This window comes from Geotrypetes seraphini, chromosome 18 (assembly GCF_902459505.1).
Source record: "Geotrypetes seraphini chromosome 18, aGeoSer1.1, whole genome shotgun sequence".
In the NCBI taxonomy this organism is placed as follows: domain Eukaryota; kingdom Metazoa; phylum Chordata; class Amphibia; order Gymnophiona; family Dermophiidae; genus Geotrypetes; species Geotrypetes seraphini.
In genome coordinates, this window is record NC_047101.1 from 26,795,500 (window position 1) to 26,821,878 (window position 26,379).

The 26,379-nt window shown below is 44.4% G+C and overlaps 1 protein-coding gene across 19 annotated transcripts in view; it reads right to left on the reverse strand.

Annotated features, from left to right (window-relative positions):
* RUFY1 (RUN and FYVE domain containing 1) overlaps positions 1-26,379 on the reverse strand; it is a 278,993-nt gene that overhangs the window by 186,864 nt on the left and 65,750 nt on the right. For 18 of the 19 annotated variants that reach the window (XR_004537446.1, XR_004537447.1, XR_004537444.1 and 15 more), the window contains 3 exons: positions 16,174-16,297; positions 12,743-12,804; positions 2,747-2,812 (listed from right to left, as the gene is read on the reverse strand). Coding sequence is in view for 14 of the 19 variants with exons in the window: in XM_033926870.1 (XP_033782761.1) it covers positions 2,747-2,812; positions 12,743-12,804; positions 16,174-16,297 (252 nt within the window). In the remaining 5 variants the exon portion in view is untranslated. The remainder of the gene's footprint in view (positions 1-2,746; positions 2,813-12,742; positions 12,805-16,173; positions 16,298-26,379) is intronic. The other variant, XM_033926872.1, reaches the window with a different exon arrangement.

Genomic DNA, 26,379 nt, shown 5'->3' on the forward strand with positions numbered 1-26,379 from the left:
GAGACATTTTGTAATGCTGTGTGATAACTGTGCAGCACATAGCAATGACATACAATTAACCAACATCAAACTCGTTTTTTTGCCACCAAACATGACCTCTTTGATCCAACTGATGGACCAGGGGATAATCGCCAACTTCAAATGTCATTACAGGTCGCCTGTCCTAAAATATGTGATGGCAGTGATTGATACAAGCATGGAATCCAGCCCCCGAGCTGCTGAGCTTGTGAGAAAAATGACAGTGGTACGGGAGGCGTGGAGTCGAGTCTCATCATCAATGATTTCAAATTGCTATCAATGGGTGAGCTTCATTCACACATCTGATGAGACAACTGAAGCTGACACTTCATCCACTGAACTCCCAGTTGGACTCTAGCCACAAGAGTTTGAGCTGTATGTCACCGTTGACAACGATAAGAACATAAGATTTGCCGCTGCTGGGTTAGACCAGTGGTCCATCGTGCCCATCAGTCCATTCATGCGGCGGCCCTTAGGTCAAAGACCAGTGCCCTCCCTATTTGAGTCTAGCCTTACTTGCGTATGTTCTGTTCCAATAGGAACTTATCCAACCTTGTCTTGAATCCCTGAAGGGTGCTTTCCCCTATAACAGCATCCAGAAGAGCGTTCCAGGTTTCTACCACTCTCTGAGTGAAGAAGAACTTCCTTACGTTTGTACGGAATCTTTTCTCTTCTAACTTTAGCGAGTGCCCTCTCGTTCTCTTCACCTTGGATGTTCACACATCATCTGACAGAACTAATTCTGATATAGAAAACATCCCACGGCTGCCACCTCCCACCAGGTTAGCAGCGAAGTAGGAGGACAGGGCAGGGAGGGTGGCTGGGTGCAGAGTCTGACAGGGGGAGGGAAGGGGTATGGGTGCAAAGTCTGACAGGGAGGGGGGGAGGGAAGGAGGCTGGGTGCAGAGTCTGACGAGAGTAGTGAGGGAAGGGAGCTGGGTGTAGAGCCAGGAAGGGGGCTAGGTGCAGAGCATGACAGAGGGGGGAGGGAAGGGGGCGGGTGCAGAGCCTGACAGGGAGGGAGGGAAGGGGGCTGGGTGCAGGGGGTAGGGATTTGGGAAGGCAGGGAGGACAGATGCTCAGGGGGTTGGGAAGACAGATACGGCAAATACTGGGAGAGGGTTGGGAAGGACAAATGCACGGGCGGTGGGGGGAGTGGGGTTAGGAAAGGAGGAAAAGAGAGATGCTACACAGGTAGAGTAGTGGGAAGGGAGAGAAAGAAATCCTGCTGGTGGGGAAGGGAAAAGGAAATTACATCTGCTGTCTATATTTTGCACTGTTAAGGAAGAAGTGCATTTGTTTCTATTTCTCTGGGGTTGTACTGCATGCAGAGTCTTGAATCTTAGGGTTTTGTTCATCTATATTAGTACTTTTAGTTTGTGGTTCCGTATTTGCATAGCAGTTATCTGTGTTCTGGTAGGAATGAATTTTGAGAAGCATAGTGTGTTTTATATAATTTAATTTTGTGGATAACCATTGTGTGTTGTTAATAAGATTAAATATTGAACTAAAGCCAGTACTGGGCAGACTTGCACGGTCTGTGTCTGTATATGGCCGTTTGGTGGAGGATGGGCTGGGGAAGGCTTCAATGGCTGGGAAGGTGTAGATGGGCTGGAGTAAGTCTTAACAGAGATTTCGGCAGTTGAAACCCAAGCACAGTACCGGGTAAAGCTTTGGATTCTTGCCCAGAAATAGCTAAGAAGAAAAAATTTAAAAATTTAAATTGGATCAGGTTGGGCAGACTGGATGGACCATTCGGGTCTTTATCTGTTGTCATCTACTATGTTACTATGATTATATTGTGTGTGTATATATGAAAAATGAATGGAAAAAATGGTATTACAATTAGTACTATTATGGGGGCCGGGTTTGGGGCAGAGCTTGTGGGCCCCCCAAACAAAAAAGCATTCTGCTGCCTATGAGGCAACCTATCCAGGTGTGCTTGCAAGGGGTTTTTTTTTATTAAGCCTGTGACACACAAAACAACGGGACTATTGTCACATTTTCTTGGTCTTGATTTTTGCTTTTTCCATGAGATTCACAAGAGTAATTTTGGGGGGCTGATACCTCTATGATTAATGCCATTCCAGTGTCTCACTGTATGTACAATACAGTGTCTTATATATTGCAATTCTCTGCAAGGAATCTATGTGGTTTACAATAAGAATTAGATCAGGATTTGGAAGTTACATTAGAGTGGGGGTGGCTGTTAAGAGGAAGGGGTGAAGTTAAGTGAGTGGCTATTGGGAGAAGAGGTACAAAGTTTCTATGCTGAAGCAGCTGAAACTCTTCCCATAGAAATGCATAAAAACATAAGAATTGCCACTGCTGGGTCAGACCAGTGGTCCATCGTGCCCAGCAGTCAACTCACGCGGTGGCTCTTAGGTCAAAGACCAGTGCCCTGATTGAGTCTAGCCTTACCTGCATATGTTCTAGTTCAGCAGGGACTTGTCTAACCTTGTCTTTAATCCCTGGAGGGTGCTTTCCCCTAGAATAGCCTCTGGGATGGGGGGCACAAGGGAGGCTTATTACTCTGGAACCTCTGGTCTAATTTGGCCCATTTTTAAACTGAATGTGTGTTTTATTACCAGCTTTTCCCCACACATCAAGCTTCATCCTATTCTGTTATAGTCTTTTTTTGGAACGAACAACAAAATCAAGCAAGCAAGCAAGTCTGAATCCTGACAATATAAACATTTTTTTTGTTTATTAAGTGAATAATTCCTACCTTAAATGCCCATTGAGTTCTTCTACATAGTGTTTCTGGTCAAGGACAACAGTGATTTCTTCATGTCTAGTAACCATTAGAAAAGAAGAAGAAAACCTTAAAATATATAAAGTAGTTTTGTTATGTTGCAACTAATAATCATGAATGAAAAGCAGAAACCTAAACAAAAATTTCTCAAAAATAGTGTTGCCATATTCGTGAAGACAAAAAGGAGAACATATGACTCTGCCCCCAGCCACCCCCACACACTTTTCACCCATTTCCTTAGACTCCCTTCCCATCCTCTATACCTTTTTAATGCTTCTCTACCTCTCTCGCCCTCCCCGGGGCGCTTCCCTCTCTCCTTCCAACCCCCCTTCTCTTATGGGTGCTTCTTTCTTTCTCCTCCTAACCCCTCCTCCTCTGTGGATGCTTCTCTCTCCTTCCAACCTCGCCTTTCACGGGTTCTTCTTTCTTTCTCTCTCTCCCCTTCCAACCTCCCTCCTCTTCCATGGGCCCTCCTCCCTCTCTCTCCCTCCCTCCAATCCCCCCCTCCCCTTTAGGTGCTTCTCTCTCCTTCCAACTCCCCTTATGTGGGGGGTGCTCTCTCTCTCTCTCTCTCCTTCCAACACTTCTCCCCTCCCATGGTTACTTTCTCTCAACACACACCCCTAGTGGAATCTGGTGGCACAGCCTCTCTCTCTCTCTAGCCGTCACCAAGGAGTTGGGTATGGCTCTCCCCTGTCCCCCACTTACCTTCTCTGCACTGCAATCTTTGGGCCACCAACAGCATCAGTGAGGTGAGCCTGCTGCCTTCGGACTGCCCCAGAAACCTCTTTGCAGCGTCCTGCCTATGTGGGAATAGGAAGTCCCAGATTGTTTGTAGGAAATAAATGCTTTTTTCTTACTTTTGACGAGGTCCGAGATCTCCGAAGTGAACCATTGGGGTCTGTTTCTTCTTCATTTGCTCACTGTTTTTATGTAGCGGTTCGTTGCTTCGTGTAGGGTAGATTTCAGGGTTGACCACATAAACTCCACGTCCTCGGTTTCAGCTTGGTTTTGCAGTGCCCCATGGATGAAATCTGCCATGAGTTTGAAGTCAGTGCCCCGAAAGTTGAGTACCTTTGTTGATGTGTACGATCTAGTGTAACCTTTCCTGAGGTTGAACCATACCATTTTGTGGTCGCTGGAGGCTAGCATAGCGCCTACCGAGACTTCCGAGATGCTCTCTCCGTTTGTGAGTACTAGGTCCAGTATCGCCTGATTCCTTGTGGGTTCTAATATCATTTGTTTGATTTGTGCCCCCTTTATGGATGTTAATAGCCTTCTGCTGCCGCTGGTTGTGGCAGAAAGTGTGTTCCAATCTACATCGGGCATGTTGAAGTCAAGTGATGCTCTCTATGTCCTCGATTAATTCCAAGTCCTTGTCTTCCAGTTGTTTTGGAGGCCTGTATACTACACCGAGGTACAGGCATTTTTCGGTACCTCTGGTCAGGTTCACCCAGAGGGATTCTCCGGTGTACTTGACATCTGTGATTCTGGTAGTTTTGATGTCTTCTTTAGTGTATAGTGCCACCCCCCCTCCTAACTTGCCCTCTCTGTCTTGACAAAGTAAGTTGTAACCCGGTATAGCCATATCCCACTCATGAGAGTCCGTGAACCAGGTCTCGGAAATCACCACCACGTCAAGCTCGGCGTTCAGTATTTCCGTTTCCAGTTCCAGAATTTTGTTGCCTAAACTGTGTCCATTAACATACATAGCCCTCCATACCTTACGTTTGCTAAGCCCCGCCTGAGTTAGTGTGACTCCTAAAGAATTGTTTGCGATGTGGGTACTTACCTCGGACTCAGAAGTGGAGTCGTGACTAACCTCCTCAGGATAGTTACTTACTGCTCTGGTAAGTGAATGGATACCCTCCCCCAACTTACCTAGTTTAAAGCCCTACGAAGTAGGCGGGCTAGTCGATGTCCAAAGACGTTCTTACCTCTGCTGGTCAGGTGTAGTCAGTCTGGTCCCTGAAGTCCCTGCAGCGCCTCACCATGGTTTAGGAATCCGAAGTTCATCTCCCTGCACCATTCGTGTAGCCACTCGTTAGTCCTCTGGAAACGCTCCTCTCTGGCTCTGGCTCGGAGGATCGAGGAGAAGACCACCTGCGCTCCCGTCCGCCTCAGCTTCTCACCCAGGGCTTCAAAGTCTTTGGGTATGTCCTCCGGGGTGTTCCTGGCAGTGTCGTTCATTCCGACGTGGATGAGAAGCATGGGGAAGTGGTCTTGGGGTTTGAGAAGTCTATCTAGGCAGGCGGTGATATCTCGGATCCTGGCTCCAGGCAGACAGTAAACCTCTTTTGATTGCATATCCGGTCTGCAAACTAGTCCCTCGGTGCCCCTCAGCATGGAGTCTCCATTGACTATTACCCTGCGCTTCTTCGGGGGTAGTGGATCAGTTGTCCCCGGAACTGGAGTCGTGTGTTGGGCATCTTCCTGATTCTCATCGGCCGTTCCATCCTGTAAGATCTGGAATCTGTTCCTCAGGGTGAGTTGTGGAGTGGATGTGAAGCTACCCTGTTTATGAGAAAAAGAAGAAGAAGATGAAATTAAATAAGGGGGCTTGCCTGTGGAGGAGGTTACTAGCTGCCAGGAGTCAGCGTCTCCAGCCATCTAATGTACCCCAATTGTTGGTTTCAAAGCTGAAGGTTTGGGCATCTCGAGGATGGACTTGTCAGGCACCTGCATGGTGATGTGGGACAGCTCCTGGACGACCTCGTCGATGAATGCCTCATCCTCTCGGATGTTTCTCAAGCGTTTCACCTCCTCTCTCAGGTTCCATAGTTCCTGCAAGATGTCACCATCCAGCTGGCCCACCTCCTCTGTCTGCGTAGAGACTGTGGTGTACTGCTGGGGGATGGCCTTGGTCTGCATAGCGACCTCTGTTCACCGTCTCGGGTCCTCCTCCGTCTGAGCGCAGGCCGTGGTCACCCCCTTTAACCCCTCGGTGACAGGAATACTGGTCTTGATGGTAGTTTTAGCGTTTCTTGTTCTCTCTGCCATTTCCAAGTTGCAAGTGAGATCTGCCTAAGATTAAATAGAAAGTAGAAAAGTCTGCCTAAGGTCAGTGTGAAAGTGACTGTGTCGGACTGTCTTCTATATAGTTAGAGAGGTCTGCCTGTTCGTTAGAGTATTTTTGCCTGCTTGTAAGTGAACCTGTTTGTGAGTGTGATTTTGCCTGCTTCTAAGTGAGCCTGCTTGTTAGTGTTTTAGCCTGCTTGAGAGTGAGCCTGCTTGTTAGAGTGTTTTGCCTACCTGTAAGTGAGCCTGCTTGTTAAAGTGTTTTGCCTGCATCTTAGTGTTTTTGCCTGCTTGAGAGTGAGCCTGCTTGTTAGAGTGTTTAGCCTGCTTATTAGTGGGCAAGAAAGGACCTCTTACTGCCCTAAGGTGTCCTGTAGTCTGCCCTCTGGCTCTTCTTAAGGCTCTTCGCAAAGGCGCTTTCGCCATTGGCTCGCGCCCTTTTATGGGGGGAGATTGGGTGTGTGACGTCGGGGGGTGGGCGAAGTTACTGCATGAATACAGGATGTCCGGTGCTATACTTGGAGAGAGCCCCCAGGAAAGAGACATGGGAGTACTTGTAGACAAGTCAATGAAACCGTCTGCACAATGTGCGGCAGTGGCGAAAAGGGCAAACATAATTCTAGGAATAAGAACATAAGAAGTTGCCTCCGCTGAGGCAGACCAGAGGTCCATCCTGCCCAGCGGTCCGCTCTCGCGGCGGCCCATCAGGCCTAATTGCCTGAACAGTGTCCCTGACTAATTTTATAACTGCCTCTAATCCTCTCCCTATTACCTACCTCTACTCCTATCTGTACCCCTCAATCCCTTTGTCCTCCAGGTACCTGTCCAGACCCTCTTTGAAGCCCTGTAGCGTGCTCCTGCTTATCACATCCTCTGGTAGCGCGTTCCATGTATCCACCACCCTCTGAGTGAAAAAGAACTTCCTGGCGTTTGTTCTAAACCTTTCCCCTTTCAATTTCTCTGAGTGCCCCCTTGTACTTGTGGTTCCCCGTAATTTGAAAAATCTGTCCCTGTCTACTCTTTCTATGCCCTTCATGATCTTGAAGGTTTCTATCATGTCTCCTCTAAGTCTCCGCTTTTCCAGGGAGAAAAGCCCCAGCTTCTTCAGTCTGTCAGTATATGAGAGGTCTTCCATACCCTTTATTAGCTTAGTTGCTCTTCTCTGGACTCTCTCAAGTACCGCCAAGTCCTTCTTGAGGTACGGCGACCAGTACTGGACACAGTACTCCAGGTGCGGGCGCACCATTGCACGATACAGTGGCAGGATGACTTCCTTCGTCCTGGTCGTGATACCCTTCTTAATGATGCCCAACATTCTGTTTGCCTTCCTTGAGGCTGTGGCGCACTGCGCTGACACCTTCAATGATGTGTCTACCATCACTCCCAGGTCTCTTTCAAGGTTACTCACCCCTAGCGGTGATCCCCCCATTTGTAAGTGAACATTGGGTTCTTTTTCCTACATGAATGACCTTGCATTTCCCTATGTTGAAGCTCAACTTTTTGGCCCACTCTTCCAGCTGTGTCAGATCTTTTTGGAGATTTTTGCAGTCCTCCTTGCTTTCAACCCTGCTGTATAATTTGGTGTCATCCGCAAATTTAATAACCTCACATTTTGTTCCTGCTTCCAGGTCGTTAATAAATATATTGAACAGGAGCGGTCCCAGCACCGACCCCTGCGGAACTTCGCTCGTGACCCATTGCCAGTCTGAGTAATGGCCCTTTATTCCAACCCTCTGTTTCCTGTCCGCCAGCCAGTTTTTGATCCATCGGTGGACCTCCCCTTGCACCCCGTGATTCCATAGCTTCCTTAGCAGTCTTTCATGTGGTACCTTGTCAAAGGCTTTTTGGAAGTCAAGGTAAATGATGTCTATAGATTCCCCTTTATCCACCTGGCTGTTTACCCCCTCAAAGAAGTATAATAAGTTAGTGAGGCATGACCTGCCCTTGCAGAAGCCATGCTGACTCGGCTTTAGCTGCCCAGTGTTTTCGATGTGTTCCCAGATGCAGTCTTTAATCAGCACTTCCATCATCTTTCCCGGGACCGAGGTCAAGCTCACCGGCCTGTAGTTTCCTGGGTCTCCCCTTGAGCCTTTCTTGAAGATGGGCGTGACATTTGCTATTTTCCAGTCTTCCGGAATCTCTCCAGTTTTTAAGGATAGGTTGCATATTTGTCTAAGTGGCTCAGCTATTTCGTTCCTTAGTTCCTTGAGTACCCTTGGGTGAATGCCGTCCGGACCTGGCGATTTGTCGCTCTTTAGCCTGTCTATCTGCCTGAGGACATCCAACTTTGCCTACCTCTAGTTGGACCAGATTTTCATCCTGATCTCCTTTTACGATCTCCTCGGGTTCCGGAATGTTGGTTGTGTCCTCCCTCGTGAAGACTGAAGTGAAGAACTCATTTAGCCTGTCAGCTATCTCCTTTTCCTCTTTTACCACTCCCTTTCTGTCTCCATCATCCAAGGGTCCCACTTCCTCCCTTGCTGGTTGCTTCCCCTTGACGTACCTGAAGAATGATTTGAAGTTTGTTGCTTCCCCTGCCAGTCTCTCTTCATATTCTCTTTTTGCTTTCCCAACCACTCGGTGACACTCCTTTTGGTGTTTTTTGTGCTCCTTTTGGTTGTCCTCTGATTTGTCCTTTTTCCATTTTTTGAATGATTAAGAAGGGGATCACAAACAGATCTGAGAAGGTTATCATGCCGTTGTACCAGGCCATGGTACACCCCCACTAATCTCATCCGTCATTTCTTCATCAGTCTCTTCAGACTGCCCTGAGGGTTGGTAGTAGATGCAGATCTTCGTATCCGTTCCATTTGTTCCGGTATTTTAGCCCATAGAGACTCTACCTTATTGTTCGTTTCTGGCGTGTTCTCTCTGATAGATTCAATTCCCTCTTTTATGTATAGGGAAATACCCTCATCTTTTTGTCCTACTCTGTCTCTGTGGTATAGCTTGTATCCCAGTAGTACAGTGTCCCAGACATTGTCCTTGTTCCACCATGTTTCTGTGATGCCGATGATGTCCAGGTTATCTTTTTGTGCAATAGCTTCCAATTCCGTTTTATTCCGTAGGCTCCTTGCGTTTGTGTGCATACACTTAAATTTGCGGCCTGTTACTTTCTTACACTTTCTTCTTCCTTCTGTCTCCCTCACTTCTGTCCCTTTCGATCCGTCGGGATGTCTATCTCGCCTATGATCCGGTGAGTCTTCCCTGAAATCTTCTTGATGGGATCCTCTGGATATATTGTTTTCCAAACCATCGACTCTTGGTCGACTGTCGGCTTTTCCCCTTCTTCTTGGTTTGGGTTCAGATAAGGATTTCCCTAGTAGAACTCTGGGATCTGTCGTTCAGGAATGAGGAGAACTATCAAAGTGTATTGTCACGGATTAAGAACATAAGCAATGCCTCCGCTGGGTCAGACCTGGGGGGTCCATCGTGCCCAGCAGCCCGCTCACGCGGGGGTCCAACAGATCCAGGACCTGTGCAGTAATCCTCTATCTATACCCTTCTATCCCCTTTTCCAGCAGGAAATTGTCCAATCCTTTCTTAAGCCCTAGTACCGTACTCTACCCTATTACATCTTCTGGAAGCGCATTCCAGGTATCTACCACACGTTGGGTAAAGAAGAACTTCCTAGCATTCGTTTTGAAACTGTCCCCTTTCAACTTTTCTGAATGGCCTCTTGTTCTTTTATTTTTCAAAAGTTTGAAGAATCTGTCCCTCTCTACTCTCTCTATGTCCTTCATGATCTTGTAAGTCTCTATCATATCCCCTCTAAGTCTCCTCTTCTCCAGGGAAAAGAGACCCAGTTTCTCCAATCTCTCAGCGTAAGAAAGGTTTTCCATCCCTTTAATCAGACGTGTCGCTCTCCTCTGAACTCTCTCGAGTAACGCCATATCCTTCTTAAGGTACGGCGACCAGTATTGGGCGCAGTACTCAAGATGTGGACGCACCATCACCTGATACAGCGGCAGGATAACTTCTTTCGCTCTGGTTGTAATACCCTTCTTGATTATACCTAGCATTCTATTCGCTCTTTTAGCAGCCGCTGCGCACTGTGCCGTCGGCTTCATTGTCATGTCCACCATTACCCCCAAGTCCCTTTCTTGGGTACTCTCATTCAATAACATCCCTCCCATCGTATAATTGTGCCTCGGGTTTCTGCTTCCCACATGCAATACTTTACACTTCTCAACGTTGAACTTCATCTGCCATCTCGTCGCTCATTCCCCTAGTTAGTCCAAGTCCCTTTGCAATTCTTCACAGTCCTCCTTTGTCCGAGCTCCACTAAATAGTTTGGTGTCGTCCGCAAATTTTATTATCTCACACTTCGTCCCTGTTTCTAGATCATTTATGAATATATTAAATAGCAGCGGCCTGAGCACTGAGCCCTGCGGAACACCACTCGTGACCTTCCTCCAGTCCAAGTAGTGGCCCTTCACCCCTACCCTCTGTTTCCTACCCTCTAACCAGTTTCTGATCCATCTATGCACGTCTCCATCCACCCCATGGTTCTTCAGTTTCTGGAGTAGATGTTCATGAGGCACCTTGTCAAAGGCTTTCTGGAAATCTAGGTATATGATGTCTATGGGGTCTCCTGGTCCATCTGTTTGTTAATTCTCTCGAAGAAGTGCAATAAGTTAGTTAGGCACGATCTCCCCCTACAGAAACCATGTTGGCTGGTTATCAGAAGTTCGTTTTTTTCAAAATGTTCATCGATGTTTTCTTTTATCAGTGCTTCCGCCATTTTCCCTGTTACCGAGGTCAGACTCACCGGTCTGTAGTTTCCCAGGTCACCTCTTGATCCCTTTTTAAAGATGGGCGGTACGTTGGTATTTAGCCTGGACAGGAGGAGAGAGTGGTCAATGGTGTCGAAGGCGGCACTGAGGTCTCATAGTACCAGCAGTGCATCATTTCCTTCATCTAGGATTTTCCAGCAGTCATCTAAGATGTCCAGGAGCAATGTTTCTGTTTTGTAGTGTTTCCTGAAGCCTGATTGGAAGTTGGAGAGGGTGATGTTTCTCTCCATGAAGTCTTGTAGTTGCTTAAGTACTGTCTTTTCCAATATTTTTCAGATGAATAGGAGGTTTGAGATAGGTTTGAAGCTGCTTGGGTTGTCTGGGTCCATGGTTGTTTTTTTCAGGAGTGGTTTACTATAGCTGATTTCCAGCTCTGTGGAACTACACCTGTCGTAAGGGATTTGTTTATTAGGGATAGGATGGATTCCAGGAATACCTCGGTTGTATCCAGGAGTGTAGTAGAGGGACATGAGACCAAGATCGAGGGGCTCATGGAGTTGATTATGGTTTTAAGGTCATTGAGGGAGATCAGTTTGAGACTGTTCAAGGTTTCTGTCTGGTGTGGATTGTCAACTTGAGTGGTCTCTGGAATGTTTGGGAGTGTTTTGGCCTCTGAGTCCAGATTTGCATGTATCTTTGATATTTTGTCATGGAAGAAGGTGGAGAGGGATTCACCGTCTAGATTTGTTTGCTGGGAATGCATTGGACCTTAGGATGAGGAGAATAGGTTTTTTGTTATCGAGAAGATGGCCTTCGATCTGTTTGGTACCTTGGATAGTAGAGTAGTGAAATGTGTTGTTGTTTTTTTTTGCTTCACATGTGGCTAATTTGTAGTTTTGCAGGTTTTTCCAGGTGGCTTTGTCCTTGGCGCTGAGAGTTTTGCACCAAGTTGGTAGCTACCGCCCTTCCCGCTGCACCACATGGCACAAGGATTATAAAAAAGCACTAAATCTGCGCAAACTTCACATGAGTTCACAAGAAGAGACCCTGAGGACTCCATCCCAGCAAGTTTCCTAGCAGAAAACCAAGTTTTGAAGAAGCAGGGAGATGAAAAAAAGATTGCTAAAAATCCAAGATGGCCGCTGGCACCAAATCTGTGCCAAAAAAATGCTAAAATAAACACTTCCTGAAATTAAAAAACAGCAATTTTAGGATTTTTCAGATGGGGGAACATAGGGGAACACTTGAAAACACAGAAAAACCCTCAAAATTAACTTTAAAAAATCGCTGTGAGAGCCTGTCAGCTCTGCTGTACTCACTGTTACCAGAGACACTGGGCAGCATATGCTTCCAGCTCCGAGTCAGTAGCCGGCTAGAATTCATTGCCACACTGCTGGGAAAGCTTCTCCAAGGTGATCTTTGGGCTGCCAGTCAGACTCCATTGTTTAACAAAGCCTCTACCCCTGCGGACCACCGGATGCGTTCCAGGACATGTGGAGGTGTAAAAACGCAGCTGGCACGCTTTGGGATACCGCTGAGCCACCTAAGTCTGCACTCAACCCCCACTTAATGGACGGTGAGACAACTTCAGGGACGGCCATGAGCACCAAGGATTATTATACAGACTGGCCAACAGGTACCCAAAAGGGATCAGCCTGTCATCTACAGACCGGCCAACAGGTACCCAAAAGGGATCAGCCTGTCATCTACAGACCGAAGTGTGTGAATTCAATAGCAGGCAGAGCCTCCAAATTGCTGTAGACGCGAAAATATCCACAAAGGGGACGACACTGTATCGAAGTAAAATAATAAAAATAAGGAGAGCAGAACACACACAGCTGCAGCCATGCGTGCATAAAGAAAGACTGCTGGAGTGCGCTAAGCTGATCTGTGAAGTATATAGGCAGAGTGAAAAATCCAGAGTGGATTCCTTCTGCAGTCCATGCAAGTATGGTGAAATAACCCTGTTGTCTAGAATGTCTCATCTATTGCACTGGAACAGGCATTATAATATGCTTCTTTAATTTTTTGTTTCTTTGCTTTTATACAAGTATGGGTAGATGCTAATTCAATGCTAAGTGGCAGAACAAAAAAAAAAAAGTTATCTATGGTCAGAACCAACTAAAAAACAGCACCTAAACACACAATTTCCCTACGAGGCTTATTTTCTATGGAATTCAGTAAAAGAATATAAAACACACTGAGTGATACTTACTGCTTGTCACCACCTGTGTTTGGTACATCCTTAAGATACAGGGAGAAATCTATAACGCCAACCTACCAAAAGAAACAACTTACAAAGATATTGTTTTCAGCAGTAGTTGCTACTGTAATCATTACATTGCAATAATATTTATAATACGTTTATATATCATACTCATAAAAATGTTGAACAATGTCATGTAGGGAATATTATATGAACTTTAAAAAAGGGTAGCTGTGCTAGTTTGATGAAACAAAGGCAACAAGACAGACAATTTATTGAGGCATGAATGAGTCCAATTTGTCTGTTTGCTAATGACCCCCCACCCTTGCATTGGACAGTGTACTCCGGTCCTTGAAAGCCTATGCCTCAATAAGGTGCCACCGTAAGCGTAATTTGTCTATATTGTTTGAGGGAGCAAGGAGTGGTTGGATAGATAGGAAAGGAACCATGAAAGAGAAACACCCAGAGCTAGATGCACTAAAGTCAGCAATCGTCTAACAATCGTTGCTAAACCAGTTTTGATTGGTTTAGTGACTGCTTTTGCCGACCCGATGCAGAAAATGGCTCACTTCGTGGTTTTCTGCATAATCACTCATTCTCCAATCTGACCATGCAAATAAGCTCATTAATATTGAAATGCCATATAAACTAGCAGAGTAATTGATGCTCTTAACACGGCTTCCAGATGCACAAAAAAAAGTGATTCCACTGGGACAAAAATATTTATATTTATAACATGCCAAACCTTTTTTTTTAACGGGCACAGAAGCTATGGGGTTCATAATAAAAAAAAAAAAAAGTCTAAAAAGTGTCCTTTTTATTTTTCAAAGTGTAGAGTGCTGTTTCTCTTTCTCTGGTGTTGAAATGCATATGACTTCTTGAGGTTTAAGTTTGATTTTTGTCTACATTTATTTAAGTTTGCTTGTAGTTATGTTTTCCTATGTAAGGGCCTTGTTGTGAATATGTTAGCTTTGGGATTATTCATCTTCGGTTTATATTTGAGTCAACCTTCCCCCTTCCCCCACGCCCTTTTGAAGAGAAAAAAAGGACACCCCGGTTTATATTCAAGTATGTACAGTAAGGTAAAATTATGTCCTTACCTGTTAATTTTCTTTCCTTTAGTCACAGCAGATGAATCCAGACACTAGTGGGATTACATCCATCAACCAGCAGGTGGAGATAGAGAACACTTGATTTATCCTTGGGTATATCTTGGATGCACATCCTCCTGGCCAACCAGTATAGGTCTTCTCAAAGCAGTTGAATTAAAAACACAAAGTAAAGCACATAAAAGGCATGGGACTTTGAAACATAAGACACATATGCAACTTCATTCCCTCACATGTGCAACCTGCACCATTGATGCAACAACTACAGACACTTTATCTGATCCAACTTTTAGCCCACTCCTCCACATGAATGATCCATAAGGAGTGGAAGGAAAAAACTCTGAGCCAGAGAGAAAGAGCTGCAGCTAGCCTGCAATTAGCCTAGCCCCAGCTAACTGTCAGCCGGCCGGGATCAAACAAGGTACATTAGGCCGCCAGCGAAATGATGCCTTGATCAAGTGCAACCTCCTGGGGCCTGACAAATAGTGAGGGCAAAGGAATCACTGCCGGAGGTGGTGTCCCTCCTCTGAGAGGAGAAATACCGCCAGCAGCGGCGCTGGCAACTGCAGTGATGGCTCCCCCCTTTTGTAGCGAGAGGAAAGGGCCTTGGCCGACCGCCCTCAGGGCTTCCTACCACCCACTGCTGTCCGCCCTAGCAGCAAGCCAGTGGCCACGCATGACTATGGCAGCCTCGGTTATCCTACGCAACAAAGGAGTAACAAACTTCTCCCACCAGCGCCTCACCGAAAAGAATGGTGACCTCTGTAGTCCAGCGCCAACCTGAGTGAGCTTATGAGACTTAAGTATCCAGGTTCTTCAGGGGGGGAGGGGTTAAGGGACATGGGAGCCCAGGTGTTTCCCCCCCAAAAAAATGGCAGTGTACAGCCCCCATCCCACAGCTCAACTGAGGCCTGATCCACAGGAACCTTTCTCCCCCGAGGCCTAAGCCCCTGGACCATGTCCTGAGGTCTAAGGCACCGGAACATTTCTCAACTGAGGTCTAAGCCACTGGAACATTTCTCTACTGAGACCTAAGCCACAGAAATATTACTTACCTGAGGCCTAAGCCACAGGAATATTTCTCAACTGAGGCCAAAGCCAAAGGAATATCTCTCTTTTCTGATCCAGGAAACTGAAGCCAGTAGCTGCCAATCCTGGCTCGAAATCCACTTTAGAATCCAAGAGCTGTGAGGAACCCCTGTAGTCCAGAAGGCACCACGTCCAGTAGGGTAAGGGACCTGGGGGGCCCAGGTGTTACCCTGAAGAGGGTGAGGTAGGGATGCTGGGAGGGCCCAGGTGTACCTCCAAAGCTGGCACTGTTTAGCTAGAACACCCCTCCTTCCAAACATCCAGGCCTGGAACTGAAATCAACAAGCAGAAGCCAGGAACTGTGAGGAACACATCCATGCACCTGCTGGTTGGCCAGGAGGCTGTGCATCTGGAGTACTGTGTCCAATATTGGTCGCCGTACCTTAAGAAGGATATGGCATTACTCGAGAGGGTTCAGAAAAGAGCGACGAGATTGATAAAAGGTATGGAAAACCTTTCATATGCTGAAAGATTAGAGAAACTGGGGCTCTTTTCCCTGGAAAAGCAGAGGCTTAGAGGGGACATGATAGAGACTTAAAGATCATGAAGGGCATAGAGAAAGTGGAGAGGGACAGATTCTTCAAACTTTTGAAAACTAAAAGAACGAGAGGGCATTCAGAAAAATTAAGAGGGGACAGATTCAGAACCAATGATAGGAAGTTCTTCTTCACCCAAAGGGTGGTGAACACCTGGAACGCGCTTCCAGAGGGTGTGATAGGACAGATTACAGTATTGAGGTTCAAGAAGGGATTGGATGATTTCCTGAAGGAAAAGGGGATAGAGGATTACTATATAGGTCCTGAACCTGATGAGCCGCCACGTGAGCGGACTGCTGGGCGCGATGGACCTCTTGTCTGACACAGCAGATGCACTGCTTATGTTCTTATGTACCCAAGGATAAATCAAGTGCTCTCTATCTCCACCTGCTGGTTGATGGATGTAATCCCACTAGTCTCTGGATTCATCTGCTGTTGATGACAAGGAAATCAAGTTTTTCTGATTAGTGATTTAAATCAAATCCATCCCGAGTGGAAGTATATTTTTGATATGATAAACTGCAGCATGTTTCCAAATGCATAATTTTTGAACAATGCTGCAGTACAAGTGGCACATGCCAAAATGCATTACCAAAATTAGCAATTCAAAAAAATCAGCTGGTCACATTTGAATTGTATTGCATTAAGCAATAAAAACAAACAAAAAAAAGCTACTAAATTTTAAATAAATTAAATCTAAATTTACCTGAGAATCCAGATCTTCTCCCTTCAAGCAAAGGTTTGCATCAATAACATTGAGTGACACCAGCATACCCACAAATATTGCTCCTTCTTCTACCATCATCAATGCTTCTGGCTCATAGAACTCACTATAAATAAATAGAAACAGAGAAATTGATGATATTTTTGCACAGCCTCCAAAAATTCAAAGACAACAACTTTTAATTTACAGGTATTGCCCATCCTGTAAAGGCATAACTTGAAAATAATTACAATTATGTCTCTTTGTTATGATTACAAGTAGCTTTCTCCTTACTCACAAAGTATTTTATTTATTTAAAAATTATTTGTAACCCACCTATCTACAAATCTAGGCGAGGAACAATAAAACATACAATATCAATGAAAGACAAACAAAAATCCAATGGCAACAAAACACAAAAAAATATAACCAACACGATAAAACACCTCGGCATCTACAGACAGTCACACAGTCTTTCTTCAGGTTAAATACAACCATTAGGCTGAAGAAAAGTTGCAAGACCTCATACTGACACATAGTTGCTACCAAAAGCGCAGTTTTTACCAGGGCTGTGGAGTCGGTAGATAAATCCTTCAACTCCGACTCCTCAGTTTCTGATACCCACGACTCCCACTCCAGGTACCCAAAATGTCTCCGACTCCTCGACTCCAACTCCACAGCCATGACAGGGCTGTGGAGTCGGTAGATAAATTCTTTGACTCCTCAATTTCTGGTACCCATGACTCCGACTCCAGGTACCCAAAATTGTCTCCGACTCCTTGACTCCCACTCCACAGCCCTGGCAGGGCTGTAGAATTGGTAGATAAATCCTTCGACTCCCAACTCCAATTCCTCAGTTTCTGGTACACATGACTCCGACTCCAGGTATCCAAAATGTCTCCAACTCCTCGACTCCAACTTCACAGCCATGGCAGGGCTGTGGAATCGGTAGATAAATCCTTCGACTCCTCAGTTTCTGGTACCCATGACTCCGACTCCAGGTACCCAAAATTGTCTCCGACTCCTTGACTCCCACTCCAACTCCACAGCCCTGTTTTTTTTCTCCTTTTCTAAAATGACAAAGCATTTATCTCTTTTTTATATTCTTAAGTAAAATATTATAAACAAGTACCGTAGACTACTTTAATCAGAGGAAAAATACCTCTGACGCCCAGAATCATAATACTGTTTCATTTCACCTATAGGCTGGCAATAATCAATGGTCAAAAAAGCCCTCCTCCCATCACATTCAAACAATTACACTATTTATTTATCTTTTAAGTGATAAATCCAAAAAACAGTGACACTTATCTTAATGTAGTTGCATTAGCAAAATACAGGCAGCTCAAAAATGTGCAAATTTTTAAGCTGCCTGTATTTTGCTAATGCAACTATATTACCTGTAATACAACCTATAGTTTGGTCTGTTATAAAGGAAAACACCCTCCAGGTATTCAAGACAAAGTTGGACAAGTTCCTGCTAAACTGGAACGTATGCAGGTGAGGCTGGACTCATTTAGAGAACTGGTCTTTTACCCAGGGACGGCCGCATGAGTGGACTGCTGGGCACGATGGACCACTGGTCTGACCCAGCAGTGGCAATTCTTATGATCACTGTTTAGTGAGATTTGCACTGTTATTTGATGGTGGATTAGTGAAGCCTGTCAGTGACAAAGATTTTACAGAGATTCATCCAGGCCTTGGGAGATAAATGGTTAGCTCTGTTGCAGAAGTTGGATGAGAATGATATTGTGTCACGTATGGTGAAGTTTGGATGATATTGCTCCTTTGAAGAAAGTTAAATCTTGTAAGAATATGGATTATTGACCTTGGATGACAGAATGCATACAGGAATTAGGGAGAGAATTGAAAAAGTATGAATGCATTTGGGTGAAAACACTGAATGTGAATGATCATGATAATTTTAGTTTCCGCTTATATAAATAAAGAGTTCTGTAAAATAGAAAGAGATGAATGTTATAGTGAGAAAGTGAAACAAGCGGTTAAGAGACCAAAAGAATTGTTTGCAACCATGAAATATTTGATTGAAGGGCCAGTTATTAACAATGGGAATGTTGGATCGGATGTGAAAGTTTGCCCAAGGAAAATTTTTTTTAAAAATCATAAATTTAGAGATGGATGAAATCCAGGTAAAGCATATAAAATGGGATGAGTTTGCAAAGGTTTCAGAGGCTTACATTATCTATGTCCTACAAGGTCGATAGTTGAACTGTGCTCTTCGTCTATAATGATGGAATTGTACCTTCACTGACATTAATTGTTAATCGATCTTTGGAGACAGTATTATGCCTGAGTTATTGAAAACAGCTACAGTTAAACCATTATTGAAGAAGAAGAATTTAAATGAATCCTTTTTAGGGCATTACAGACCAATTGCAGTGTTGCCTTTTGTAGGGAAAATCATTGAGAAGAACCCTCCCCCCAATGAGGTCATGGAAACATCATCAAGTTTATTAGGTTTTTATATACTGCTTATCCAGATTATCTAAGTGGTTTTTATAATCAGGTACTCAAGTATTTTCCCTATCTGTCCTGGTGGGCTCACAATGGAGCTCTTCGTCAAACCATTTGTCAGACTCGTGGATCCGTCTTTTTTGCAGGGATTTGGGGCCAAGTCTGTCGTAGACGCCGGTGCTGATTTTGTCCCAGGTAGCTTAGAAGTCTAGTGGGTCTGAGAACTCTTCAAAGTCTTTGAATTCGGGCAAGAAGGAGGGTGCTTCAATATGACTTCTGGTTGTGTAGGTTTTTAATGGCTTGGAGAATAGGTTGTTTGGCTTCCTGCCAGAGTAGGTTAAACCAGAGCATGAAGTGGTCAGAACAAAGTGAGAAAGACCAATCACCGTCTTGCAGAGCTATGCTGGTGTATATTGTGTTGACTTTGTGATATGCAAGCTGTGCCTGCTAGGTCTGGCCCTAGTATAAGACCCATTTCCAATGCTGTCATTCCTTAGCCTGACCAGGTTAAAACTCATTCTGGTAAAATGACTGACTTTCCTGCTGTGTCCAGTAGAGGGAGCTCATGGGCTGGGTTGCAGTTTTCTCCTCCCCCGCGCTATCCCAGGGTTTATAACCGGATATCTTCTGCACCTGGGAGTTTGGGGCATGGTTGCAAGTTCCTAAACCTTAGACTGAGCTTTAGAAAGGGAGGGAAAAGTTGAGAGAAGGAGAGCAGCTGCAGTTGAAGAGAAGGAGAGCTCTGCAGAGCCACCGATTGCCTGAATGCATGGAGTTTACAGAAGCCGGTTCTGAGCTAACTCCTGATCCAGTGGAAGGCATTCAAGACATGGAATTGGAACTGGAGCCTAACACTGAGCACTGAATGAAGTTCAACCCATGGAAGTGGGTTGAGTCAAAGGCAAGTGAGAGTAACTGCTTAATTGGAATATAAAGCTTGTGTTTTGTTTTCGGACTGTATTTTTCTGAGCTGTGCTTTACTTACCTGTTGAATTGGAAGCAGGGGAAGTACATGGACAAGAACTGTAAAGAGCTTTCACTGAATTGTTTGATTTGATTTTTCTTCCTTGTTGGGAAGGTGGACTTTTCTCTGCCAAGGTGGTGGGGGTTTACCCCACGTTATTGAGGTGGGATAGAGGGCCTAAATTGTGGCAATTATCACCACGTGGAGCACACCACCTGTCCAGCACTTTTTCATTGCTGGGGAACAGTGCTGTTAGCTCAGGTTTGTAACCTGAAGGAAAAGACTGTTTTTTTCTGGGGGGGTTTTCTTTGAAGAAAGTTTTCCAAGTTGGGACTCTTGCTAAATATAGAGCCCGTTGTGGCTTGAGAATAAATTACTGAATTTGAAGCTCAAGATTTTGAGACTGTGCTATTTGATGAAGTATCCTGACAAAGTTATTTTTTTTGTATTGAGTTAAGACTGGTATATGAACGCTCAAGTGAAGCAGCCTGTTTGCTTGGATGTTAGCAATAAATCCAGTCCTGATTTTGACAAACACTTTCCTGGTTTGTTGGCAATCCTTTCACTAAACTCTATATTTTCTTTTTCCTTGTGTCGCCCGCAGCAGCACACAAGCGTTTCTCCTTGTCCCCGCAGCCCTGGACCCATTGCCCTGAGGTTGCAGGTGACAATTTCCATGGTGGTAATGAGGTCTATTATACCCAGAAGGTTCTTACTCAGGGGCCACACAGCCTGTGCTCAACCCTCTGATAAAATTAGCAGACAAGCCGCTCCCAGGGGGGACAGATCCCAAGCTCCTAATGGTACTAAAAGCATTCTGGATCAGCAGGTACTCTGAGAATGGCCTGGGAGCAGCAGTCCTCTCATATGGGACTGTGTCCTTTTTCCGACAGAGTATGCCCACCAGAAAAATACCTGAAAATAATAAAGTGAAGCAGAGCAGAGCAAAACATACCTTCCGAGTTTGCTTGCAGAAGAAATTACATGAGAAGAGTATGCTGTTCTACACTGCAGAAGGGGAGGAGTTTTCTAGTTCTCAAAGTGGTTCAATCACTGGTGTTGTGCCAACTGGACTATTGCAATATAGTATATTTGGCAGGTCCTCAAAAGAATTTATCTAGGCTGCGCATAGTCCAGAATGCTTGATCTATGGATTGAAAAAGTTCAATCATGTGAATCCTTACTATCGAGAATTGCACTGGATTCCTGTGGAGGCTTGAATTAAATTTAAATTTGGTTGCTTTGGGACAAAGTCCTCTTCTGCATGGCGCTCACTTACTTACCTGAATTATTTTCCTTTACTCAAACCAAGCATTCACGCAGTTCACACAGCCTTTTACTTTTCCATCTGTCAAAGGCTGTCATTACACAAAATATCACCAATCTTTGCTTTCTGGGACAAGGAACTGAAACCTTTGCTATTGAGTTCCATGTCTTATAATCATTTTCGAAAGCAACTGAAGACACATTTGTTTGCAAATTAATCAATTTTCTTTAGATTGTATTATTTATTAAATTTTGTAAACTGCATCGAACTTATCGGTTATGCGGTATAGAAATGACTTGTTCTGTTCTGCTGTTTCGCGGGAAATGGGAATCAACAGCTCAAGTACAGACTCCTGTGTATCTGCAACAGAACATAAGAGTTGCCATACTGTCAGGACCTTGTCCTATGCCTTAAGTCAGTGATTCCCAACCCTGTCCTGGAGGAACACCAGGCCAATCGGGTTTTCAGGCTAGCCCTAATGAATATGCATGAGAGAGATTTGCATATGATGGAAGTGATAGGCATGCAAATTTGCTTCATGCATATTCATTAGGGCTAGCCTGAAAACCCAATTGGCCTGGTGTTCCTCCAGGACAGGGTTGGGAACCACTGTCTTAAGTAGTTCTGAGTAGGGCCAGCTTAGTTTACCTGGGCAGGTACAAGTGAGCAAACATGAAATAAAAAAATTCAGCTATTACACTTTCTCACATTGCATCAGGATTTACTAGCTAGAAAGAAAAGAAAAACTGTTGATAGATAAGGCCTAATCCAAGAGCAAGTGAGAATGTGGATTAGTAGCTATAAATGAAAAGTGGATAAACTGGAATAAAATGATCAGAAATACAAAAAGTTTAAAAACAGGAATTTTAAGTTACCATATGGATTTGATATATGTCATGTGCTTGACGGATATAGGGAGGCAGGCTAGGACATTTTGTGATTGATGACTACCATATCAAATGTACTCCAGATGGGAAGCTTAAGTTTATAGAGCTTCTTTGTGTTAGAGTGACCAGCCTGAACTAGGCCAATCCTCAGGGAAATGTAGGCAGACAGGAGTTGGCTTTTGACCTGGTATCCACATACCAGGGGGCCCTGGTTTACCATGACTTGCGTTTGCTAAGGACAAATCTAAACCACATGTGTATCATGGTATGAAATGATCCAAAGTTAAGTATCAGAAAGTTAGGAAAAATTACATAATAGAAATTTTCTTAGGTAGCTATAGGAATATATGTTAACAACCAATATAGATAAGATAGGAATATATGTTATTTTGATTTTCATATATCTGAAATCCTGAAGAGATCCTGATAAGGCAACAGATGGTGTTTGAGCAACCTTGAGCAACTTTTTTCTACGTAGAATCTTGATGGGAGGGGTACCTGCTCTTTTCCATCTTTTCTTTGTGCAGTCTTAATGAGACAGAGATCTCAGAATAGAAAAGAACACTGATATTTACAGGAAAGAATATAGAAGCTAAGGAGTTTTGTAAGTATATTATAATATTGGTCTATGTATTTCTTCTTTTTATAAAATATGTAAGCTTAATGTGAGAATGTAACTTTTAGATATAAGAATGTAATTTGTGACACGCCTATATGAAGCTAGCCTTATATGGGAATAAATAATGTGAACCAATTAGACTGCAGATGGATTGTAACGAAGGAATGTCGTCATTTAGGATATATATGGACGTGTAACTGGTAAAACGTTGGAATTTTTTATGAGCAAGGCCAGCTTTTGGCTTCTGTAATAATTCTCTGATGCAAATGATACTCAATTGATTTGCTAATCAATTAATTGAGTACTCTTATGATCTAATATTGATATCTAATAAAAAATAAGATTTTGGATTTTATTAAAATATTTTGCATCATTATTTTTTTCCATTTTCATTTTACAACCCTAGAAAGCTATAAGTACGCATGTGTGCAATTATCCTGATCAACTGGCACAGATCAAAGGTCTATCATGACCAGTATCCTGTTTCCAGAAGACAAAGAAAGATACTGCAGACAGATGCACAAGATACAGGCAAAGTTTATTTTAAACAAACAAACAGATTGTTGCTTATAAATGTGCCACTTTATATGAGACATGGGGTCCAAGACGGTCCGTGTTTCAAACAAACAGTCTTCCTCATGGGTCCCAAAAAGTGGTGGTAATTAGGAACACGCAACAAAAGCCTGATCTGTATATTGTATGCAAAAAACAGTAATGATGTGCTGCAAAACAGCTGATGCCTTCCACAGTACATTTATACACAACAATCTGTCTATTTGTTTAAAATAAACTTTGCCTGTATCTTGTGCATCTTTCTTTGTCTTCTGTTCACTGTATTTTTACTGCAGATCTGTTGGATTTTCTTTTTATCCTCCAGTATCCTGTTTCCAACAGTGGCCAATCCAGGTTACAAGTATGTGGCAAGATCCTAACAGAGTGAAACAGATGTTATGCTGCTTATCCTAGGAATAAGTAGTGGATTTTCCCATCTTAATAATGGTATAAAATGAAAGATTAGGTTTCTTACCTCTACTAATCTTCCTTCTTCTATATCTTCTCTGGATGCTGAATGGATGGGATCTTGTATCTCTATTAGCTTCAGCTGCAGGCAACTAAAAGATGATCCCTTCCCTTTGGGCTACCTGCCCAGGAGCTTCCTATCTTGCTCAGCTAGTAGAAAAGCCATGTAGACCTATGACAACAGGAAACAGAAGAAAATAAAGAGAGGGCATGAGAACTCCCGCTACCAGTCAATTCCCATTCGAGGGCAAGGAGGTACGTTTAGTGACCTGAGCCACCGCCGAATCCATCCTTGGCAGGACTAGGCGCTCGGAAAATTCTGAAGCTATAGGATACAATTTCGCCATGGCCCTAGCGCACTTCAGGGGACCCTTCAGGGCCTCCCAAACCTCCAAAAGCATTTCCGCCAAATCCCCGTGATCCGGAAAGGAAGCGGAAAGCGGGGACTTAGAACTCATTACGGAACACTGCGCCTGAACCACGAAGTCAGAATCAAGTTTCAACGTTCGCAGGGGTTGAGAGATAAGATCAGGAAGGCGACTGGACTTAAATAGCCTGCGCACCGCCTGATCCTTACCCAGATCGTGGACAACAGCTCCGGAAATCCCCGATATCCATTAGGCTAGCCACATCAGTAGAGCCCACCAAAGAGCCGTGCATAGAAATTGACACAGGCAGTGAGGCAATAGCAGGAAGTTGCCTCTGTTTTTACAGCGGAACAGCAAGAGAGCAGACTGACATGCTGGAATCCAAGCCTGTCGCAACGGAGTCTGAGAGGGGGACACAGTCACAGCCCGCTTTCGCATGAAAGCCTGATACATCATATCCACAAATTCCGGCGGAAAACAGTCCCTGGTGGCCAGGGCCAATCTGCGGGACTCCGATTTGGAGTGTTTTGAAGACTTATGAGACTTATCCTCGGAACTGCACTTGCATTTCGCGGAAGCGCCCTCCTCGCCCAAATTTGGTGTTCCAGACGCTGAAAAATCTCCGGTGGAAACGAAGGATAGTGAGGCATCCACACACAGTTCACGCCCCTTGTGGGCTGAAGCGCACGTAACACATGACTGCGAATCTGCAAGCCATCCGCCACATTTAAAGCATGAATTCATGCCATCCTGTCCTGAGGTGGCCATATGTGAAGTTTGGAGCAAAAATGAAGTTTCTAAGTCTACAAAATACAGTTTTAAAAACTTTAAAGAAAATCCAAGATGGCCACCACGGGTGCCGATTTTGACAAAAAAATGGCCGTTAAAAACGCAGGAAAACGGTGAAATTAGGATTTTACAGGTGGGGGGGAACAGGGAATGCAGGGAAACCCCCCAAAATCGGCAAACTCTGTGACTCACAGACACCACAGAGACATGTGCTGCAATGAAAGTCTATGGCAGCCTGTAAAACATAGTACAAGCAAGGAGATCAGTCCCTCAGGAGCTGAATGAACTGGATATGTCAGGTCTTCTGACCGCCTCACCTTCCCTGCCACCTCAGATCATGACCACCAGGACCCCTCAGGGAAATCAGGGAAGACATGTGGCGCGGTTCTGATCCTGGCGTACCTCCTCGGAACTGCAGCAGCTTACACTCTACCCCTTTGTGGACGAACCAGGGGAGAGATGGCTCCCGAACCTGGTGACCCAATCCAATCTGTAGGCTGTCCAGAGGGCTTACTGCAGTTTCAGGCTTACAGAGCACCCTCTGGAAGCAGACAAACTTTAATATGTCTACGATCTCCCGCCGAATGATCACTCGAACCGAGTTGATCCGGAGCACGTGGACAAACCCACAAAAAAAAAAATCAAAAAGGACTAGGAAGATAAAACAAATCACGAGCAGAATTAACTGAGATGATACCATGCAGAGAAGCTGCAGAACAAACTGGGCAAGACAGGAAGCTCCCGGGCAGGTAGCCCAAAGGGGAGGGATCAACTTTTAGTTGCCTGCAGCTGAAGCTAATAGAGATACAAGATCTCATCCATTTAGCATCCAGAGAAATTGTACAAGAATAGTCTATAGCAGTGTTCTTCAACCTTTTTACACCCGTGGACCGGCAGAAATAAAAGAATTATTTTGTGGACCGGGAAACTACTAGGACTAAAATTTAAAAATCCCGTTTACGCCCCATCTCCACGAGCTCAGTCCCCGCAAACCATCTGATCCCATCTGCACAAGCCGCAATTATTTTATATTGAACGTATTTTATTAAAGTATAAAAAGAAACAATATTCTGAACAATTGTGATTTTATAAATACAAATATACAGAACACGGACCAGCAAAACCCCTGTCTCCCCTCCCCTTCACATATATCCCCTCTACTATCAAGAAAACTGAACAAGCCAAGTTATTATAGAATGCTAATATCATGCTATAGAAATATCATGCTAACAGAATACTGCAGTCCCCAGTTATGTCTCTAGCAGGATATATATTTCAAATCTGATATATTCTAATGACAAAATAGAAATAAAATTATTTTTTTCTACCTTTTGTTGTCACTGGTTTCTGCTTTCATCTTCTTTTCACTCTTTTCCTTCCAGCATCTGCCCGTTCCATCCAATGTCTGCCCTCTACCCCTTCCATATGTATCTGACTTCTTTCTATGCCCCTCTTCCCTGTACATCCAGCCTGTTCCTCCTCTCTCCTTTTTACATCATTCATTCCAGCTTCACTGCCTTCTTCATTTTTATCTCTCCTACACCAGATCTAGCATCTTTATCCCTCTCTCATTTCTCTGCTGACCCTCTTTCCAGCATCAATGTCTCTCTACTTTCTAATTCCTCTCTCTCCCCTTTCCCTCATCTGATCTCTCCATTCCACCCTGACCCCCTTCCCCTCCTGTAATTTCCCTGCCAGCTGTTTCCTTCCTTTTTTCTTTCTCCCTTCCCTCCTTCCTTTTTTTCCTTCTCCCTTCCCTCCTCCCTCTATCCAACATTAACTCTCTTCCCATCCCTTTCCCTCCTCCCCTCCCAGCAGCA